Below are 20550 nucleotides of genomic sequence, written 5' to 3'. Positions count from 1 at the left end.
TTATCGATATATGTCGGCATTCATTGAATTTTTCAATCAATCTATGTTTAGGTTTACTAAAAATCATTAAAAAATTACTGTATATATACTGGAAATTCGATTATTTATTATAATTTATTAAAAATCAACCTAAACACCTGCTTCAAAAAAAAAAAGGAAGAAGAAGAAGATCAACCTAAATACAGATCGGTTTTGATCAGTTATAACTGAAATCAAATTTTCTAGAACCTCTAGCAATAACCGATCCAAAACCAACTGGTTAACAAATTTCCATAAATCCGGTTTAGTTTCATAATTAGTGCTCATTCCATTCCACTCTAATAGACTCACTTCTTTAAATACAGAGATTAAAAAATTTATTTTTTAAGAGGAAAGTAGTATGATCCACACCAATTAAAAACGTTTTCTTTACTTAAAATAAAAGACGACCATATTCTAATGAAACGTCTCAAGAAAATAAATGAATCTATTAGAATGAAACATAGAGAGTAATAAAATCAAAAACAGAGAGAGTACTAAAATCAAAATTCAGATACAACTATACCCCACCGCCCCATAGATCCGCCTATTGCTCCTAGTTTCTATAGTTCTGCTTACAAAAGTGAATTTCTTCGCTGACCAAAGGAAATATTTAACATCGTGACAAATCAATGTGTTCCAAAAGAAAACACAAATGTATAAGTGATATAACTAAATTTAAATCGAGGGTTTTGATACTAACTGGCTACAACATGTAAATGCAATTGCCAAATATAAGAAATCAGCACTCTCGATTGAGATGTTGTTCACTTTAATTGATAAATTTATCATAACAAAATAAGGAATAACAAAATTTCTCACTTAAAATTCATTCTTTCTGTTTTCCCATTTTCTACAAAATAAAATTTTATGCTTTCTCATTCCTTCTTTTTATGTCAAAGAGAGATAATATTACACCTCTATTTTTGGTGTGATAAATGAAAAGAAGAAATGAGAAAGTGAAATTATCTTTTTTGTAAAAAATGAGAAGAAAAAAAATTAAATGGATTTTTTTATCTTTTTTTTTCTCATGATAAATTACCATTCAAAGAGAACACACTCCAAGAGGACAAAAATGAGAAAAAGAAACTAAGAGAAATCTCCTTTCTTATACTGTTATACAGGACTCCTGTATGTGTGTCTCTACCGAATGGCAATAATTAGGGGAACAAAGGAAAACAAAAGACAAAATAAAATCATTAATAGAAAAACAACAGAATATTGAAAAAGAAAATTACAGAAGATAACAAACAGAAGCATCATCATATTCATGACTAAGCCAACAACTTGCCACAACTAAACGACCTTGTGTATTACTATCAAGCCTCTTTGAAACTCGGATGTCGACGAATGGCCCCTCCCTGCGCACGCGCACCTTAAATTGGACTCTCATGTCTACAAGAAATAATCAGGCGTTCTCCGGGTCACATCGGGTTCCCCTCTCCTCGGAGCTGGCTCAAACTGCACGTAAGAAATTACAAGTTAACAACAGAAACCAATCCACTCGTCAGGAAAATACAAGATTAGATAGGGGTAGAACCTGGATAAATGTATGCTCCCTGCAATCATCAACTTCCAAAATGGATGCCATATTTCCACAGCGGTAGCAATAATTAGGTGCGCTGAAAATAGTGACGACTTTTTGTTCCTGTGGTACAGGTCCAAACCATATAAGAAAACCAGTCTTTACTAAAATAATGATAAAAATACAATGTTTAATGCAGTATTACATGTGCCCAGTTATATCCCTCCATGACCAGTTGATGGGCTCTAGCAATTAGCTTTAAATTGTTAGTGTGGTTGAATTGCTCCGAGATGTCCTGTGAAAAAGAAAAGGCTAATTAACCAGCTGAAAAGAGGAATCAGAAACTAAAACCTTCGGTCAGTAGATGAGAGTACCTGGCCAAAAGTATATCCAGCACCACGTGGGGATATGCCCCAACCACAACGATCATCAGGATCAGACCACAACAGATCACACATGGGACCTTCATGTGGAACTTCTTGAACACGATCGAAGTTTCTAATGTTATCAAGGGTTTCAATGGATGGGGATAATCCACCATGCAGACAAAAGATTTCTGATTCGACCTACTCACAAGATTAGGAAACCAGAATCAGTTGCAAATCAGTGCATTTCAAAGTTATGAACCTCCAAAAGGAAACTAGTATCTCTATACAGGATCATTATTTTTGCAACTCCGCCTCACATTTACTTATCACATACAATTTGGAAACCAACAATCAATAGTAATAAGGTCTTTCATTTACCAGGGCTGCACATGATTTCATAAATATGAACTGAAACATAATTGCAGTTCACCTCCACCAAGGTCAAACTATAAAGCTGAAAGAATTATTTTATTTAAACATGTGACCAACCAAATGCACTAGAAAAATAATAAGGAAGAAGCTTTACTAACCAAAGCGGTCAAAGGAAAATAGTCAAATAGGTCAGTGAATGTCTTCCAAACATTGGCACTCCCATACCTACAATCAAATAGGGACTTTCCTCATAAATAGCATTCAACAAATGAAGGGAAAACAAATGGAAACAACTAGATGAACAACGTATCACAAGCCAAAATGACTCGTTAAGATGATATTTTCAAAATATATCCAAAAACACATGACTGAAATAGTACTCCGACACACAATTTATGTCATCCAAATGCACTTGTAATTCATGATATTTAAAGCAAGAAAGTGCGGAGCAACTATGATTAGAGGCCACAGGCTTTACAAATTCACCATAACAATTATGTTTCTTTTTCTTTTTACACTTAACAAAAACTTCACAGTTTGCTGCAATATGTTGCACTTTAAACAATCTAGTGGTCATAAATATATGAAAAACATATTTTCATGAAGATATAAAACACAATTTCCATAATACTAAACTTTTAAAAGGCGCGCACATTTATAAATTATGATAAAAATAATGCTTATAACTTTCAGAATCTAATATCACATACACATAAGCATTGCATTTGTGCTTACAGCATTCAGGAAAGCGCAAATACATAAATTGTAAGAAAATGTGAACATATAAACATTGCTAAATAATATCATTAAAGTATTGTCCAAAAACATATTTTGGGGAAAATCACACTAATATTACACGCTTATGGAAATGGAAACAACTAAAAACACAGCACCCAATAATGGTGTTTGTGTTGGAGTATATAAAGTGAGAATAGCTTTCCAACTACTAACATCACTGGCTCCTCCATCATTCCTTTTTAGCTGTATGAAAAACTTAAGTGCAAATAAACACAACCATATGATAATATTCTTTCATAATATACATGTCATCTGTGAATATTAAATTTCTACATCTGCATTCTCTGAAGGCATATGAATGTCAATGTTGCATTAGTCCATTAGCCAAATACTAATTCATAAGAATGCGTCTCATTATTTTACAGGACTGATTTTTAAAAGATTTGGGGAAAGGGGAACGCAAGTACACACAACACAAATCCTAGAGCAAGTTGAGAACATATAGCACGGGAATATAATAGAAACTCACTTCCTCAGACATTCATCATAAAACCCATAGACTTGAGTGATCTGCAGGCAAGTAGATGAAAACTACTGTTAGATACAAGGATTGGTGCAAAACATTTACGGAAGAGAAGGCGGCATAAGTTTTAAATCACAATAATCTAAAAACGAAAGGATCTGGAAACAAGAAAAGATGGATATATTGTTGTATCAAGAATAACAAAGGAACTAGGAGTACTCTCAATACCTGTCTGCTTTCATGATTTCCTCTAAGAATTGTGATACGTTGAGGATAGCGCACTTTCAATGCCACTAGTAGCTGCAGGAAATAATTTAATAAGCTTCTCTCCCTAAACTTTTTTGATAAAATAAAGCAATGCAGCTAGACATGCAAGCATTATCTTAAATTTTAAAGTATTGTCGCAAAATTGATGAACGAGCTCTCCCTTTCCCATAAAGGAAATAATAGGATAGGTAAGGAAAGAAATCATAATCCCAATACAAAGAAGTGAGCAGAGATAGGTATCATAGTCTGAAATACAAAAGCAAGGCATCAATATAATGCCAGAAAGGTAAGACCGTGGCTTTATTGAACTTACAGTAACTGTTTCAACTGAATAGTAACCACGATCAACATAATCTCCCATAAATAGATAGTTTGTGTCCGGACACTGCCAACAAAGAACAGGATAGTATGAGATACTGGAAAGCACAGAGAATTAAAAACCATAAACATATTGAGATCAATATTCAGCGTTGTGATCATATGAGTCAGAATGAAATACTTTGTAACTTAATAACCTAGTATCTGGCTTACAGATAACCAGAAATAGAAGAAAAGATGCAGGCCAGACTCACTGTTTTCAAAAAATATAGATTTTAGAGGCAAACAAGTATCAAATAGAAACCTACTAATGACGAGAAGTTTATATTCAATTTTGAGCTGTTAATATATGATAAGACAGCTTATCCTCGAGCCCAATCCTGAAATAACGTCAAGGATTCACTTATCCTAGTTTACAACAAAAACAAATTCAAGCAGATGAATGCCATAGTTAATAAGTACCTTCCCTCCAATGCGGAATAGTTCAGCAAGGTCATGAAATTGTCCATGAATATCACCACAAATTGTCACAGGACTTTTCACAGGCTGCATCCAGTAAGAAAGAGATTAATATAGAGCCTAGGGCACAACAAAATCCATACGTGTAACCAAGAATTGATAATTTGTAAAGGAAAACTGAGAATTAAAAGTATATAAAAACTCAGATTTAGGCTAGAAAGCATGATTAAACCACGTTGGACAAGGATAAAAGTAAGGGTTAGTGAAAAACACAGGCACAAAGGAAACACGGACATGGTATAGAACACATGAACACGACTCACGCGCATATGCAGTCTAATGCTCAACAACAAGCACACACACACACAATAAACACATACATGCACAATCACAGAGCACATTCGTAGACAGTCTTTCACACATACATATTTAATAGTGTTACAGTATATGTATAAAGATGTTTTAATATGATTCATCAAGTATAATTATATCTTCTTCCGTTATCAAACAGCAAGAAAAGATTAAAATTTTCAAATGCTTGCCAAACCTATCCAAATAATGAAATCGAAATTCTTCGTACAAATCCACACAAGGGATATTGCATGAGTGGAATTTAAATTCAAGGTACTTCAGATCCACTGTAAGTGCTCTATCAAACATATCCAAATGATGAACAAGATTTCTTCTCACAAATACGCACCAAATCCAAGACAAGGGATTTCAAGGTGTATTTTCAAATTCAAGGGACTTCAAATCCCTCAATCCACACACGAGCTTACATCATCGTGAATAAATCAGGCCAAAATATAGGTAAACTGAATCTTAACATGGAGACATATGGACCTAAAACAAGAAGAACAGATCAAAACTATCTGACTCTGGGATTTCTCAATTTAAATTGTCTTTCCATATTTTTGTCTGAGGCACTACTCTAGTACTAACCCCACAATTATTGACAATATACAACATTTTCCTCCAGTTTTATCCATGATACAAGCAAGTCAATCAAACCTAAGTAAAGATGTCCAGGATACTCAAATAGGGCATACTTCCAGGGAGGAAAGGTAACATAATTAAAATATAAAATTAATCAGTCAAAAACATTATTTTCATACATTTGATTGTGCATAATGTATGATAAGATTACAGAAATAATGTTGAGTTATAGCCAGGTTGCACAATAGCCAATTTAGTGAAAAAAACAAATCGAAATATACTAGAATACATACCTGGACATTGCTTTCCTGCATGAGTATCTCCTTAGCCTTCTCACATAATGTTCTAACCTACATTTTCAAAGGAATGAAAACTCTCAATCTATAATAGCCCTTTCTTCTCAGAATAATAGTGACCAAACAAGATGCAATACAGTAGAATAATAAATGTCGCATAATAGGTATAATCCAACTTTTATCTTCTTCATATAACATTTTTATACACTAAGACTGAGCATAAATATCATTTTCATGGTTCATGATATCAGAAAACAGGAGTACCATGACTTATTAACTAAGAAAAAATAGGTCTACTGAGCCAGTCCCATACCACAAAAGATGAACATGAAGTTTTATTGGTCCAAACAAACTCTTGTAATAAATCATTTGCTGAGACATAATTAAGATTAGATGAGTTAAATAGAATTGATTGTAACAAACAAGACCATAAAGATCACAAAGTAATCTGCGGATAAATTAAAACTGAAATGCTTGATTGAATATTTAATGAGATGAAGAGCATGCATAACAGATCGAAAGGAGTTTTTTAGGCCATACTGTACTGAAATCAACACTCCCATCCCCATTTTCTCAATTTTCTATAAAGGTACAATCCTGATTCCTGAGATATAATTAAAATTAGCAAATTCCCACAGAAATTGCATGAGGCAATGCAAAATATTCTTCAATAGAAGGAAGCACTACTAAAAACCCTAGGTGGTTTATGGATATGGAGATCCCTGATAAGAGAATAAATGATACAGAAGATGATCGCCCTGCAATGCACGAAGTAACATCATTTTAGGATAAAGCAAGAAAAAACTTGAAAGAAAAATTAGCAGGAAACGGCAACATATCCAACTTCAGATTTTCTAATGAATGAAGAGAAACTAAGAAGACAAATTTTTACATTCTACGGGTATTTGGCCCACATCTACAGTGAAATGCTCAAGAAGCAATACAACAGTCATTGTCTCTTCTGGTAGAATTACAATAAAAACCTATATGTTGGATAGAGAATTAGAGATTACACCAAAATGAATGCTGTAAATTAGATGTAAGGATATTTGTAATATAGACAATCATAGTAAGGTAGCAAGGTTTTGAAATGCGTTTTAAGCCTCGAGGTGTTTACTAATGGCCCCTAGATGTGTAACCCTCAAGGCAGTCTGAGGCGTAAGGCCGACCAATCATAAAACACATGAAAATCATACTCCCTCCATCCACGAAAAAAAGTACACTTTTGTCATTTTTGGTGTCCACCAAAAGTATGGCACTTTACTTATTAGAACAGGGTCCCACATCTTTTTCTTATTTTTAATCCTTACAAATACCCCTTATTTACAAAAAAACCACCCTTAATTCAATCTCAACCACTCATTTCATACAATGATGGGACCATTTCTCACCTGGGCCGAGGCGTGTGCCCCATTCACATCAAGTGAGGCGCCGCCTCAGATGCGATTTCCGGGCACCTAAAGCCAAGGTGCATCTCAAAAATGGCTTTTTAAACCATAACAAGCAACATATGTTTATATAATAATCTTCGATCATAAAGAGAAACATATGCATGAATCTTATGAATATAATTCTTATAGACAGAGCGAGAGTAAGAGAAAGTGCATTCCATCTGAACTGAGCAAAATGAAGTACACTAAAACACTTTCCAATTGAACCAAACTGAATTTAATCGAGTTGGATTAAAAGGATTTTATAGATTTGTCGAAATCAGGAAGATAATGAAAAAGGTGTTTCTTTTGTGGGTGTGAGATTTTGAGAAAATAACAAATTACAAAATGAGAAATTAGCGCAGAAAATCTGGAAACCAGCAGGGCAAAAGAAAGGCGGACAAACTGAGGCAAAAGTCAAATAGTGAAAAAGGAACACATGAAAAAAAGAGGCAGAATAGGTAAAGATGCATCAATCGAGAGCTTGGCAAGAAAAAAGAGGAAAACTAGAGCTAAATCATTAATGTAAGTTAGTTAATTAGGTAATTTCCACATATTCTGCATCCTTTCAATTTGAAAACATAGAACTGAATTACATTACGTTTAGCAACTGAACTGAACCAAATACAATATGTAGCATTGGTTTTGGTTCAGCAATTCTGTTTATTTGATTCTCTTCACTAATCATAATAAGTAGAATCAATGGGGAACAGGGGAAGTCACTTTAGGTTTAGGTATTTCTTCCGAGCTCCCAAATTTAGGAAATATAATGTCAAACTTAGTATCTTGTCCCATCGGGTGTCTGGTGTTAGATCCAACCATCTTACTCAGTCCTCATAAATATCCTTAAAGATAACCGTATGGAACTTGATTTCCGAAAATAAATGTTTCATTGCAGCCTCATAGTTACCACTCTGATAGCTGATTTTAGTTCCACTACTTTTTTCATATTACAAGATTTTATGCTCAGAGCGACTGGGGATCTATGTGAATACAATGTAATGCATAAGTAGCATGGTGCAAGATCGGATTTCAATTGATAAGTCTAGAACGTACCAAAACTACCAGTAGGATTAAAGACCTTTATACACACAACTCGAAAGCATGATACTCTCTCTTTCTCCCACTAAAAGTCTTGTTCCCTCATCAACCAATAGTGATCTGTAAAATCCGGGTACCCATGCCAAATCTCATTCTTCTATCCCTATTAATTGCATCCTAACTATAACCAAATCTTCCAATTTACAACCCAATTACAAGGAAATTGAACTGCCTTCGTGTCTCAACCTTCTAAATTTTGTTATTTCTAAGATTCCCTTAAAAATGGTACCTGAGAACTATCTATGAAAACATAGCTGTGACCAATCAATAATCACAAAAAGAACTACCACATGCGTATAAAAATCAAAGACGAGAATTTATAGAATCTATCAGATCTATAGGTTTACGTGACCGAAAAATACCCAACGAAATGAAAAGGAAGAGAAGAAAACCTCGGGCTCGGACAAGGGTTTGCACTGCATAAGCTGAGAAATCTGTTCGTCCAGATTCCCATGGGCGGTCGGAGCCACCAGATCCGCATTCATCTTGCTTCAATTTGTGATCTGTATCAGATCCGCCGCCGTCCGATGCGACGTCACTTTCTTGTGTCGAAATGGTGAATGGGTATTCCTTATCCCGGGATAGGATGTGAATCCTAGGATGATAATTACTGTAAAAGATTGTAACTACATGGAGAGAGAGAGAGAGAGGATGGTGGTGGTGGTAACGATGAAGAGAGGGAAGGGGAGAGAGACGATCAAATTTTAGATATCTGTATTTTATTTTAAACTGTTATTGTCCAGATGTTTATGAGATTTCGAATATTATCAAATTTAGTACTTGTACAATTAACTCTGCGACCTTGATTTTAAATTACCATCTAAATTTTTTTGTTTTTTTTTTCGAAATTCTAAATTCATTTGTTGTTTCCTATGCAAAGCATAGTATAACAACCAAAAAAAAAATTATAGTTTGCATTTCAATAGAATATTAAAATATTTTAGAAATTTAGAATTCTAAAATTAGGGAAAGACAATATTTAGATTGGGTTAGTGAAGAAGAATTTTTTAATATTGCACTATTTTTCTTATTTAAAAATGTTAAAAGTTTTCTTTGATAATAAAAATTAACCAAATATATCTATGTATTATATTATTAAAATTCGAGGTAATAACCGGAAAATACACTTGATTTTTTCATTTTCTTATTTATATCATCACCTTCTAATTTGACCACCAAATACATCAATTTTTAATTTGTTCGCAATTTTCTCATGACGAAAGCCTCTGACTCATATTAAAGTATAATTTTTTTAGACGAAACGACATCGTTTCATTAAGAATTTAAAAAAATTATATTTAATTAAAAATAAAAAAATGAAAACCCTAAAAGGGAGAGGATCGTGGGGGAAAGTGGAGGGTCCGCCGAGCTGGAGAAAGGGCGGCGACGGGGTAAGGGAAGGGGGAAGGTCTGCAGGGGCTACAACGGCGGTGTTGGGGATAAATGAGAAGGTCCACGCAGGCTGGGAAAGTGGTGGCGGAGGGTGGGGGCTAGGGAACGAAGGTGGGGAGCGCCTAAGGTTGGTCGTCGAGGGGGAAGAGGGGTGGAAGAGGGGAATCTGACGTGACATGTGTGTGAATATGATGTCTGAGAGAGTGGCGTGTGTGTGTATGTGTGTGTGTGAGAGAGAGAGAGAAAGAGAGGAGTGTGTATGAGAGAGATATTATAGCATTTTCGGCTGCCATCTTTGCTTTAATTTGGACGAAATTATGAATTGTGGACGACTAAATGCAAATTATAAATTAATGTATTTATTAGTCAAATTAAAAGGGTGCTGAAATAAATTCAAAAAAAAATCCTATGTATTTTCCGATTATTCTCACTTAAATTTTTTAAGCATATTACTTTTTTGGAACAAAATTTGCAGCAACTGTTTCTTTATAATCAACTCACAAAAAAAAAGAAAAAAAAAACCCTCTATAGTTACAATAATGTTTCTTTGGATGATACCCGTAGAAATTAGACTTTGCATATGGTGAAATTGGATGGAGTTTAAATTTTGGATTCAAATGTACTTTAACTTGAACTTATATTCTAATTCAATTTCATTTTAAGTAATCATATGAGGATATGATAATGATATCACATTCTTTTCTCATTAAATATCATCATTTTCATGAAAGTAACCATATATGTATCAAATATGAGGATATGATAATGACATGACATTCTTCTCTTAGTAAATATCATCCTCTTCATTGAAAGTAAGGATATATGTTAAATAATTATTATCGAAACTATAATATCATCGTAACATTATAAGAGCACCTCCTATGGGGCTAGTCGGATCGATCCTGGCTCAAAGACCCTCTCCCCCCTAGCTGACACACCGAAGGTGAATCGAGGTGGTTGGTTGGAGAGCCGGGTGCTTAGGCATTTTGTGTGGGGCGCGTGCAACACACTCAACTATATCTTTAATTTAAATTATAATTAAATATAGCTTCATTATTTATAGTATATTACATATTGTAGAGAAATTTACATTTTTAATGTGGAATTCAATACAATATCAATTAAATGTAGCTTCACTATTTATAGTGTACTACACATTGTAGAGAAACCTACATTTTTCAATGTGAGATTCAATGAAATATCAACTTAATCTAGCTTCTCACTACACATTGTAGAGAAGCATATATTTCTCGATGTGTGATCAATATAAAATCAATTTTACTTTAAATATTATATTTTATTTTAAATAATGTAATGTTGGAATATAATTTTAATGAAATGTTGAATTTTAAAATTGAAGAGTTAAAATGAGATAAAATGAAAATGGACAAATAAGAGCACATTTATATAGTTAATGCAATGGAGAGCGGAGACTCTAACATGGGGACCGCCTTGTAGAGCCTCCTTATAGAACCTCCTACTGAAGATGCTCTGAGTTACCACCCCGTAGGTTTGGTCCGCTAGGACGATACTATAGAAACGTTTGCAACAAGGACATCACATATTGAGGGATGTACTACTAAAAGTTTAAACATTATATATACAAGGTCAATCAACACTCTAAGGCCTTGTTTGACGGGAGCTATAAAGCCAGATAGCAAAAGTTATTTGATGTTATCTCAATATTTTGTATCCTGTATGAGTAATTCGCCCGGCCCGTGTATTTATTTGGGCTCGTAAAAAAATTCATGTTCACTTTCAGTAAACATAACTAAAGAAAAGCCTCTGATGCCTTATTTCATATGAACATTAGTCCTTTTTTTTTTACTTTTACACAAACAATTATACCAATTTTTCAACACCGGCCCTTGTGTTGCTGCAGCAATATGCTCATGGAGTCCTCGGGGGCTTCGGGGGGATCCTCATTCGACGGGGTTGGTTAGTATTTGTCGTCGGCGCCGACGGCGAAGATGGCGGTGGAGGCGAAGATAAGGGGCAGCTTGAGGAAAAGGGTGAGTGGTGGGTTTCGGATTCTAGCGTGGATTTTAAATGTCATGGTATGAAACAATGTCGTTTTGTGTCATGTCATTTTAAATATATATATATATATATATATATATATAGGGGGCAGTTATTCACAAAACTCCCCTTAGCATATAAATTAAGAATTAATGTAGACCATAGATCTTGTAGTATTTAACGGATCAGATTAGATGTCAAATATATATTCTGTTTCGTTTTATTAAACAATAAAATTCACTTCATATCCGTCTGAAGGCTAAAATGGGTATTGATGTTTGACTTTCCATTTAACCAACAAAATTGCACCAGTTTTTGCGTCTCAATTTAATTATAATTAAAGATTTGATTTGATTGACATCATGAGGTATGGAATGACTCAATTACAGCGTGAATTTTTCAAAGAAATCTGTAGCTAAAGATTCAAAAATATTTCGAATCAGTAAACTAATTAAATGCATCCAACCTACTAATATTTATCTACATGAACCGATACACGCTATTAGATAGAAATTGTTGAAAGTAAAAGGTAGGGTTCATCGCCCATTTGCATCATCTCGAAGCGGCGAAGGCTGGAATAGCTACTATTTTCCGGCGACGCTCACGAAACATTTACAACAATCCGGTTTAGTCATGGCACGAACTAAATCGAATCGATCGGGTGAGGGTTGATATGCCATCAGTTTGAATTCATGTGAAATTCTTTTGGCTGGATTTTTTTTTGTTCAAATTCATTGCACCTTTTTAAGGTTTGGGTGTGTTCGCATATATGGAATAAAACGAAATAGGGTTGGATTTGTACCCAAATTGTTTTGGGTGGTACTCTTTTGTGTGGTGGTCCCTAGTTGTCGTTTTCCAATAGGTGTGTATCAATTATGTGGATGAGCAAACTTTTGCTTCTGATGAATTCACTCTGAAACTTGAGGAGGCTAGGCGCTGCTTTCAATACTTATAGTACTAACACCTTTGCCCATTGACAAGGTCCGCAAAGATGGAGGTGCCACTGTTGAACAGGCGGACGAGCAGGCTGGAATTGTGGAGCGTACACCGGATAAGCATGCTGGTATTGTGGAGTCATTTTGGTACGATCGCGAATTTCACAAATCATGTGATGAAATAGTTTCAAAGTCTTCGACATGAATATGATGCAATCGCACGTGAATTATTAAAAAATGCGCATGAATATGATGCATCAATATGTGAATAATATATTGTATGAATAGAATGTATAAGTATATGAATAATTAATGTATGCGCGTTAATAAAATGCATAAATATATGAATAATTAATGTTATGCGCAAGAATTGGATGCCATTATAAATTTAAAAAGATCGACGTATAATTTTTTTTAGCTCAACATGTAAAATCTTCATAGCTCGACATGAATAGGATGCATTACTTGAAGCTAGGCGATTGATTCTTTATGTACCACCGAATTAACTTATGCTCATGATATTTTCGGATAGCATGAATACAATTGCATCCTATTAAGTAAATCAATATAGAAATATTACTGTGTGAAATATTACTGCGTGAATCAATCATATTGGGGGTGTGAATGTTATTATATTGTGACGTATGGTGGTATCTAATTAATTTTTAATAGCTAGAATATTTGAACAATTGCTTAACATTAAATGAATTTATAGAATGTGGATGTGAGTTATAGTAATCATAATTATTGCATGTGTATGAATTGGGATTGTCGTGTGTAGTCTTTGCCAACTTATGATTCCTTTTAGTATATTTTTTTTCCTTCGCCTTGCTGAAAATTCATTATGTTTACTTTGCGTTATAGCCTGCTCAGGAGATTGATACCTCTAAGGCGGTTGACGATGGTGGTCAATCCCATGTACATGTATGCAATGATATCTACTTAAATAAATTATATCATGTTGAAAGTTTGAAAAATACCAAGTAATGATTCATTTAACAGGTCATTTGTATATAAAGCTTTGATTTGTGCATTTTTTTTTAAAACCCATGTACATATATGGCGCATCACTGAAGATGTTGAATCTGAAAATCTGCAGAGCCGTCGTTGTGTGAGGACAAACATATCAAGGTGTGGGATAAGAACAATATACACGACCCAATGGAGGAAAGTGAATTTTGAATCTGGTGTTGAGGTTGCGAATTCCAACATCGACGTCACGTTGCTTGGAAAGTGATACCCTTGATTTATGGTTTTCAACATTGGAAATGAACCTTTTAGTTAAGTTTTGCATTTGAACAATATATATATATATATATATATATATATATATATTTTTTTTTTGCAAGTTTGGCGTAGACATTATATGTAATAAATCTCATTATGTGTTTTTATTATTCATTTATGTATAATGCAGTTTTTTTTTTCTTTTTTCGTGTCATGTATGTTCAAAATCAATATGAAACCACAATTACAGAACTTTTTTTATTATTCATTTATGTAATCTAGCTTCTTTTTTTTCTCTCGTGTTCTTAGCAATTTCCCTAATTGTTCAACTATGTATGTCATTTGAGTGTGTTATTCACGGGAATTTAATTACAGAAGAGACTCATGTGTAATCTTTATAACTCTGCGTGAATAGGATGATATCGTATGTGAATCAAGCAGTATATGAGCATGAATTTTATTGAAGTATACATATTATTTGAAGTTATGCGATTGATGCTGCCTGTACCTATGAAATAACTTATGATTGAATAGTATACTTAAAAAAAATACAGACTAAACTCTCAACGCACTATGTACAATCTTTATATCTTGGAATGAAAACGTGAACCATTCAATGTAGATAATCACAATATTAAGATTGCTACCGTATGTGAATCAAGCAGTATATGAGCACGAATAGTTTTGTCAGTTTGCATGAATATTTTTGTCAGTTTGCATGAACAGTTCAGTGTAGAGAATCGCAATATTAAGATTGCATGAACAGTTCAGTTAAGTTTGCATGGACCAAGCAGTATATAAGCATGAATAGTTTTGTCAGTTTGCATGAATTTATGAACTAGTTGGACATCATCGCAATATTAAGATTGCTACCATGAATGGAGTGTAGAGATAATATAATCATGTACCTTCATTCTCCATGTGGAAATTGAGCAAGTTCTGAGAACATATATTTTTTTTTTTATTTTTTTTTAAGTTCTTAGTATAGAGTGTTTATGAATGATTGAAAAGAATTGGGATCAAATCTGTTTTCGGAACTGTATCCCACGATTCCTTAAATTAAGGAAACAATAATTACACCAAAAAATGAAATTACCTTTCACCCCTAATTTGTTATCAACGTGTGATTGATCACCTAATTATGGGCACTATCTAACCGTCCAAAATTAAAGATCTAATGGTTTATATTGGTTCTTAATTTATATCTTAAAACTAGTTCTTATTTTAGCCTAACCCTATATATATATATATATACACACACACACAAATTACATGTTGACATCCGGTGAGCCGTGTCACAATTTTGGGGATCAAAAAATGGATGCGGGATATTTTTTACACGAGCTTAATAATTGGGGTTTTAGATGATATTTATTATAATTCAGGATATTTTTGGCAAAACGAATATAGTTCGGAGTTTAATATAATATTTACGCTATTCTTAATCTCAACTTAAATACCAAAGGAGCCATACTAATAATAACTTAAGTTAACCATTTTATCAAGTGATAACGGATGCCAAGAGCTGTAGTGTCGCCGTCGTAATACTACGGGTCCCACCAAATGAGCTTCGGCGTTACATGATAATATCACAACACAAATAATAACTAAACCAAATAAAGTTTTCAAGACTATTTTCGTGGTTCCATTAAATATGACTCGTTTTTCATTTCGAATTGTTCTAATAAAGATGATTCATTTCCATAATAAACAATAGTTAACTCTTAAAAAGTTGTGAGTCCTATTTATTTTATTCAATTTTTTCTTAATTTTCGTGGCGAAAAGAAATGATACATGTTTAATGGGACGAATATATGAAGTACTAATACTGACCTAAATCGAAATTCAAATATTTATCTCAACTAAACAAAGCTCGAAAACGTAGTCATGAAATATGGGTAAAGAGTCATAATTTCATAAGTCGATATACGATGCTTTCATAAAAATTGTAAATAAATTCGAAAAGATGAATCACTTTATTAACAAAGAAAATTATGGACATTAGCATTTACAAGACAAATCCCGTGAATGCAAACTTGAACAAAAAACATGGTACTTTATTATAGACTTAATAGTTTAGTTTCAAAGTGTTAGTAGAATTTTGTCGTGTTTTTACTTTACAGCAACAATGATGAGAGCAGCAATGCCGGCAGTAAAAGTAATCCCGCAAGAAGCAGCCCTTTGTCACAACCACCGTTTTTCGGCTGAGACGTCGGAGCTCCGGCAGGGGCACTGCTTGGATTGGGAGGAACCGCTGCTTCCATAAAAATAAGTAATTACTTTAATTTGCTCAAAAATGGAAATTAAATTGTAGTTTGGCATATATCTACCTCCAGCAACACTGCTGCTATTTTTCTCAAGTTGGTAAAAAACCTGAGCATCTGGTGAATTTGGGGGCAAGTTGAGGAGAGCTGCACCATTAATCAACTATATTAAATAACTAACGATTTTGATGAAGATGCAAAGTCGATCTAGACCACATATATATTGTCAGAAAGCAACACATTATCTCTATATAAAATGAAGCTAAAATGAGTGTAGATAATCTAAATAAATTGAAGACTTACCGGGGCACTGGGAAATATTAGCCGGAGCATTACAAACATGAGGGAGAGACAAAGCAAGTGTGACATTAATATTGAGGCCCAAATCAGGATCATTTCTATCCTTAATAACCACACACAGACACTTTTTGTTGGTCTTAAGAAGCTGCTTGAGACCATTGCAGCAATCTGGTGTTGGGGATTTTGCAGTTCCTCCAACATAAGGCAAACATGTTGCTAATCCCACCAATGACTCTGCACATGCTTCTTTGTCCTTGGAGTTATCACACCCTGATAACCTAAATAGCATCACCATTGATGCTAATAAGAATGAAGATTTCAATGTATTCATTTCTACCGAGATGCAGATGCAGAGGGTGAGGCCAATGAGAACTGTTGTTCTATCAAGAGATTGAGTATAAAAAGAGGTTGAGATGTGTAGAAGGAAAAGGCTGATTTAATTACCCTAGATTGTCTTATTCAATCATTAGTTTGCCACCCATGTCTAGTGCCATGTCCACTTTCTAAATTCTAGATGTCATGTTATTTGAATTTTTGGGAGATAGAAAAAGAAGAATATGATTAATAAGTCGAAAAGAAATCTAGTAATATATACTGAGTAATCTATACTATACACAAGCTCCAAGAACAATCACCACTTCAATAACTCCATCTACAACAAGCAAAATGAAATCCGATGGTTTCAACACTGCAGTTCTTCCCTACATCGAGTAACAGATTCATCTCTTCAAATGAGGCCTTACCAGGAAAATAGAAATATAAATAAATTATTTGAACATAAATAAAAAATATTTGAAGGCATCAACCAGAACTACTTACATTACCAGTGTCCATGGTCGCCTTTTTTTTCAACTTTTTATCCCCTGCAAAAACTAGGGAAGGACATAGATCATACGGCGTGTTAGTAGAACAAAGAACTACATGTTTATGAGAATCATTAGTAATGTCCTGAAGTAAGATGAGTGGGAGTAACAACCTTTGAGCCAGCAGTCACACCACAAAGCTTCCCGGCCTTCAGTAGTTTTGCCTGAAACATCATTTTTTTGTTTGCTTTTGAAAAACTTTGCCTGAATCCTTTCATCATAGACCAATCCATTTCTTGAAGGCCAACGCAGCTTCTCTTTTCTTCAACTGTGATTCTGTCTGAAACTTTGGTGCCTTGCCCTTGTACAGAGTTTTGTGGTACGTTAGAAATAGAGCGCGGTACTTATATTTGTCCACGAACATGCTGCCTTTCTCCATCATTTCGATAACTTCATTTGCTCGGATGAAAAATCCGCCTCTAACAAATGTATAAAGCACAGCATCCAATAGTTCCACATCAAACATCATTCCACTAGAAAAAGCAAAAGACTTCATCTCACCCACAGTTCAGCTACCTCGATGTATTTGCCCCCGATTGCAGCATATCCAGTGACCATAGAATGGAAAGTTTGTGCATTGGGGGCAAGCTCCAAACTTCTCATCTTCTTCAGAGCCTTCTCCGCATCTTGCATTAGCCGTTTCTTGCAGAAAAAGTGAATCACACTATTCCAGTCATGGACTCCAGAATCCACCGCCTGCCCTTCTTTTATTTCCTGCAATAGCTTTGACATCAAATGAGCATCTTTGCCCTTTGCACAACGCTTGACTAACACGTCAAAGTCCTGTTCGCCGACTCTGGGTATTTTAGCCTCTTTCATTTCCTTGAACAGATTAAGGGCCCCTGCTGTGTCCTTCTCAGCCACCCGGGATTGAATCAATGACTGATAAGAACTTGCATCCAACTGAACGCCAGCCCTACGGGCATCTCTGATTAATGATTTCATCTCATCAATCTGGTTGTCCTTATGATATGCTTTCAGAAGGAAATTATACACAGACGAACTACATCTAATGCCGGCCAAGCGCATTTCATCCAGAAGATCATGTGCCCTGTCTAACCAACCCAGAGAAATACAAGAGTTGATGACATGAACGAGAACTGAATTATCAGCAGACATGGGGGAATCTTCTTTCTCTGCCTTGATCAAAAATTCGACCAAATCCTTTGTGTTGCCAGCCTCCAAGAACGCTTTAACTAATTTCACATAAGTTGTCTCAGTTGGCCTAAGAATCCCTCTCTCGGTTGTGATCAGTTCAACTTGCCCCTGCAAGTTCACGACCAAGTTATTGAGTAATTCTCTTGTCTCGGCTTCAAGACCTAGAAACTTTCTGTCTTGACAGAAGTCTTCATAGCATGAGAAATGCCTTTGAGGCGTATCAGGATTCTCATGTACAGGAACACTTCGATGAGGTGATGTAGTGCCTACTTTATCAGTCTCCAATTGCAAATTAGCAACACCGAGAGAGTTTTGAGCTTTCTTTGCCTTGCGAAGCATTTCAAGAACCATCCAGGAGGAAGAATCTAGATCGCCAAATTTCAAGTGACACGAAAGAAGACAGTTGTAGAACTGTCGAAGCTGAATGTCAGCTATATTGTCAACTTCTTCAATATGCCTCCTAAGCTTTTTCAGCTCGTCCCTCCGACCATTTCTTTCATAAATATGGGCCATGATGATTGATGAAGTTGCATCAGTTTTCATATTAATCCGAGGAATCATATCAAGGAGTTGCTCTCCTTTCCTAGTGATGCCAAACCGAAGGCACCCCACCAAAGCTATGTTAAGAGCAGTTGCATTAGGCTTCATAGAAATTAAAGGTTCATTGCACTTCTTTCGTGGATCAACCCTCCCGTCGTGGAACTTGTAACCAATTTCAAGAACCAATTCAGCTGCAAGGAACGCTCCAGATGGACTGTTGGACATATAAGCTATAATAGCAGACCAAACTGTCACGGGAGGGAACTTCTCCATTTCAATGAGTTTCCTGAGAAGAGTAGAGGAAGGAATAGGTAGTCCACATTTAGCAAGGCCTAAAGAGAGGTAAACGAGGATCTCCCTATCAAACAACGTCTGCTTGTGTTCCTCAAAAGCTTTCTCAACCAATCCATAAGCCTTTTCATGCCACTCAATGTCTAGAGTCTCTGTTAATCCCGCGATAAACTTGCACATGATAGATTTTCTAGCAAACCCTTCCATCCGCATATGCTTCTCATGCAAATCCCAGGCATCATTAAATCTACCCTCATCAGTTGCAGTCTCTAACTCCTCATGAAGCCTGCCTATGTCTCGAGCCTGGACCAAAATCGTCCCTGCCATAGTCGAGAAATTGTGTGAAAAATGTTCCAACCCATGGCGAAGCATCAAGACACCATCTTGGTCATGTAAATAAGCAAAAGGCTTGTAGCCCCTTTGAGTGATGCAATGACATTTAGAAATTCTACCAAGAAAACTCTGTAGAATGTAATTCGCAGTTGCTCGACTGCTCACTTTTCTTAGATGCGCCATTTCATCTGAAAAGCTAACAGGACCCAAAAATCATCACCTCAAACAGCGTAGGCTGCTATCTGCACATAGGAAGACAAGATTTAGTATTAAAATTGGTGGCCTAAAAGAAAAAAGATAAGCAAAATACTCTTAATAAGACATTCTTGAGTAATAAGTTGGTCAGCAAATGTTTATACATAGATTCAAATAACTCAAAGGTTCAACAATTTAACACTTCTAACTGTTAAAACCGGGTACACGATCGAGATATTACAAAATATTTATTTTGAGAAATTACGACTCAAAATAATTGAAAATATTACAAAGTAAATAATTTGAGAAATTACAACTCAAATAATTTGATACAACTGAAATACACTGTATAAATAAATTATACGTATAAACAAAGTCGAGTCGAGATGAATCTCTTCCCGCAAGAAGATTATCGCCCCGGTAGTGCTCTTCGGTTTGGCGTATCTTCCCCAAAGGTAAAACGACTTCGTCTCGTCGGATGTAGCACCACAATCCGGCGAGCTCCGGCGAACTGAATAGGATCAAGAACTGAGCACAAGTGTTATGCAGAGAGTGAGTGTGTAGAAAGTGGCAGAATGCAGTATTTGTTGGTGTTTTCTACTGCAAGCTCTCCAGAGGCCTATTTATAGGCATGTGGTAAGTATGAATTCAAGAACTTGAATTCTACTCCGACCGTAAATGT

The 20550-nt window shown here is 35.1% G+C and overlaps 2 protein-coding genes and 1 pseudogene across 6 annotated transcripts; all 3 read right to left on the bottom strand.

Annotated features, from left to right (window-relative positions):
* Positions 1-1094: 1094 nt before the first annotated feature.
* Positions 1095-9145, bottom strand: LOC131015895 (serine/threonine-protein phosphatase PP2A-2 catalytic subunit). 3 transcript variants are annotated; one of them, XM_057944387.1, is made up of 11 exons: positions 8744-9145; positions 5818-5874; positions 4592-4675; positions 4125-4196; positions 3773-3844; positions 3551-3591; positions 2442-2508; positions 1918-2109; positions 1749-1838; positions 1559-1666; positions 1095-1479 (listed from the first exon to the last, which is right to left on the bottom strand). In XM_057944387.1, the coding sequence occupies exons 1-11, from the start codon at positions 8834-8836 to the stop codon at positions 1414-1416; spliced, it is 942 nt and encodes a 313-aa protein (XP_057800370.1). In that variant the 5' UTR covers positions 8837-9145; the 3' UTR covers positions 1095-1413. The 3 variants fall into 3 exon arrangements, with proteins under 3 accessions (XP_057800370.1, XP_057800371.1, XP_057800372.1); XM_057944388.1 differs by lacking the exon at positions 8744-9145 and adding an exon at positions 7212-7272 and having other exon boundaries at positions 5818-6578; XM_057944389.1 differs by lacking the exon at positions 8744-9145 and adding an exon at positions 6713-6798 and having other exon boundaries at positions 5818-6578.
* Positions 9146-15877: 6732 nt separating this feature from the next.
* LOC131015897 (non-specific lipid transfer protein GPI-anchored 14-like) lies at positions 15878-17605 on the bottom strand. Of its 3 annotated transcripts, XM_057944392.1 has the most exons (6): positions 17465-17479; positions 17308-17360; positions 17124-17189; positions 16492-16766; positions 16255-16335; positions 15878-16178 (listed from the first exon to the last, which is right to left on the bottom strand). In XM_057944392.1, the coding sequence occupies exons 3-6, from the start codon at positions 17138-17140 to the stop codon at positions 16042-16044; spliced, it is 510 nt and encodes a 169-aa protein (XP_057800375.1). In that variant the 5' UTR covers positions 17141-17189; positions 17308-17360; positions 17465-17479; the 3' UTR covers positions 15878-16041. The 3 variants fall into 3 exon arrangements, with proteins under 3 accessions (XP_057800375.1, XP_057800376.1, XP_057800374.1); XM_057944393.1 differs by lacking the exon at positions 17124-17189 and having other exon boundaries at positions 17465-17605; XM_057944391.1 differs by having other exon boundaries at positions 16492-17360; positions 17465-17495.
* On the bottom strand, positions 17261-19856 carry LOC131015886 (pentatricopeptide repeat-containing protein At1g03100, mitochondrial-like; annotated as a pseudogene).
* Positions 19857-20550: the final 694 nt, after the last annotated feature.

Source organism: Salvia miltiorrhiza, chromosome 3 (assembly GCF_028751815.1).
Source record: "Salvia miltiorrhiza cultivar Shanhuang (shh) chromosome 3, IMPLAD_Smil_shh, whole genome shotgun sequence".
Taxonomy (NCBI): domain Eukaryota; kingdom Viridiplantae; phylum Streptophyta; class Magnoliopsida; order Lamiales; family Lamiaceae; genus Salvia; species Salvia miltiorrhiza.
This window is presented reverse-complemented; position numbering and strand designations above follow the sequence as displayed.

Excerpts from the sequence above, each read along its gene's own strand:
- LOC131015895 (XM_057944387.1), bottom strand. The coding sequence starts at position 8,836 with ATGAATGCGGATCTGGTGGCTCCGACCGCCCATGGGAATCTGGACGAA. Across the intron at positions 5,875-8,743 it reads AACCCTTGTCCGAGCCCGAG|GTTAGAACATTATGTGAGAA; the intron begins GTTTTCTTCTCT and ends TTGAAAATGTAG. Across the intron at positions 1,839-1,917 it reads CTGGATATACTTTTGGCCAG|GACATCTCGGAGCAATTCAA; the intron begins GTACTCTCATCT and ends TCTTTTTCACAG.
- LOC131015897 (XM_057944391.1), bottom strand. The coding sequence starts at position 16,819 with ATGAATACATTGAAATCTTCATTCTTATTAGCATCAATGGTGATGCTA. Across the intron at positions 16,336-16,491 it reads TAATATTTCCCAGTGCCCCG|CTCTCCTCAACTTGCCCCCA; the intron begins GTAAGTCTTCAA and ends TTAATGGTGCAG. Across the intron at positions 16,179-16,254 it reads TAGCAGCAGTGTTGCTGGAG|CGGTTCCTCCCAATCCAAGC; the intron begins GTAGATATATGC and ends TTATGGAAGCAG.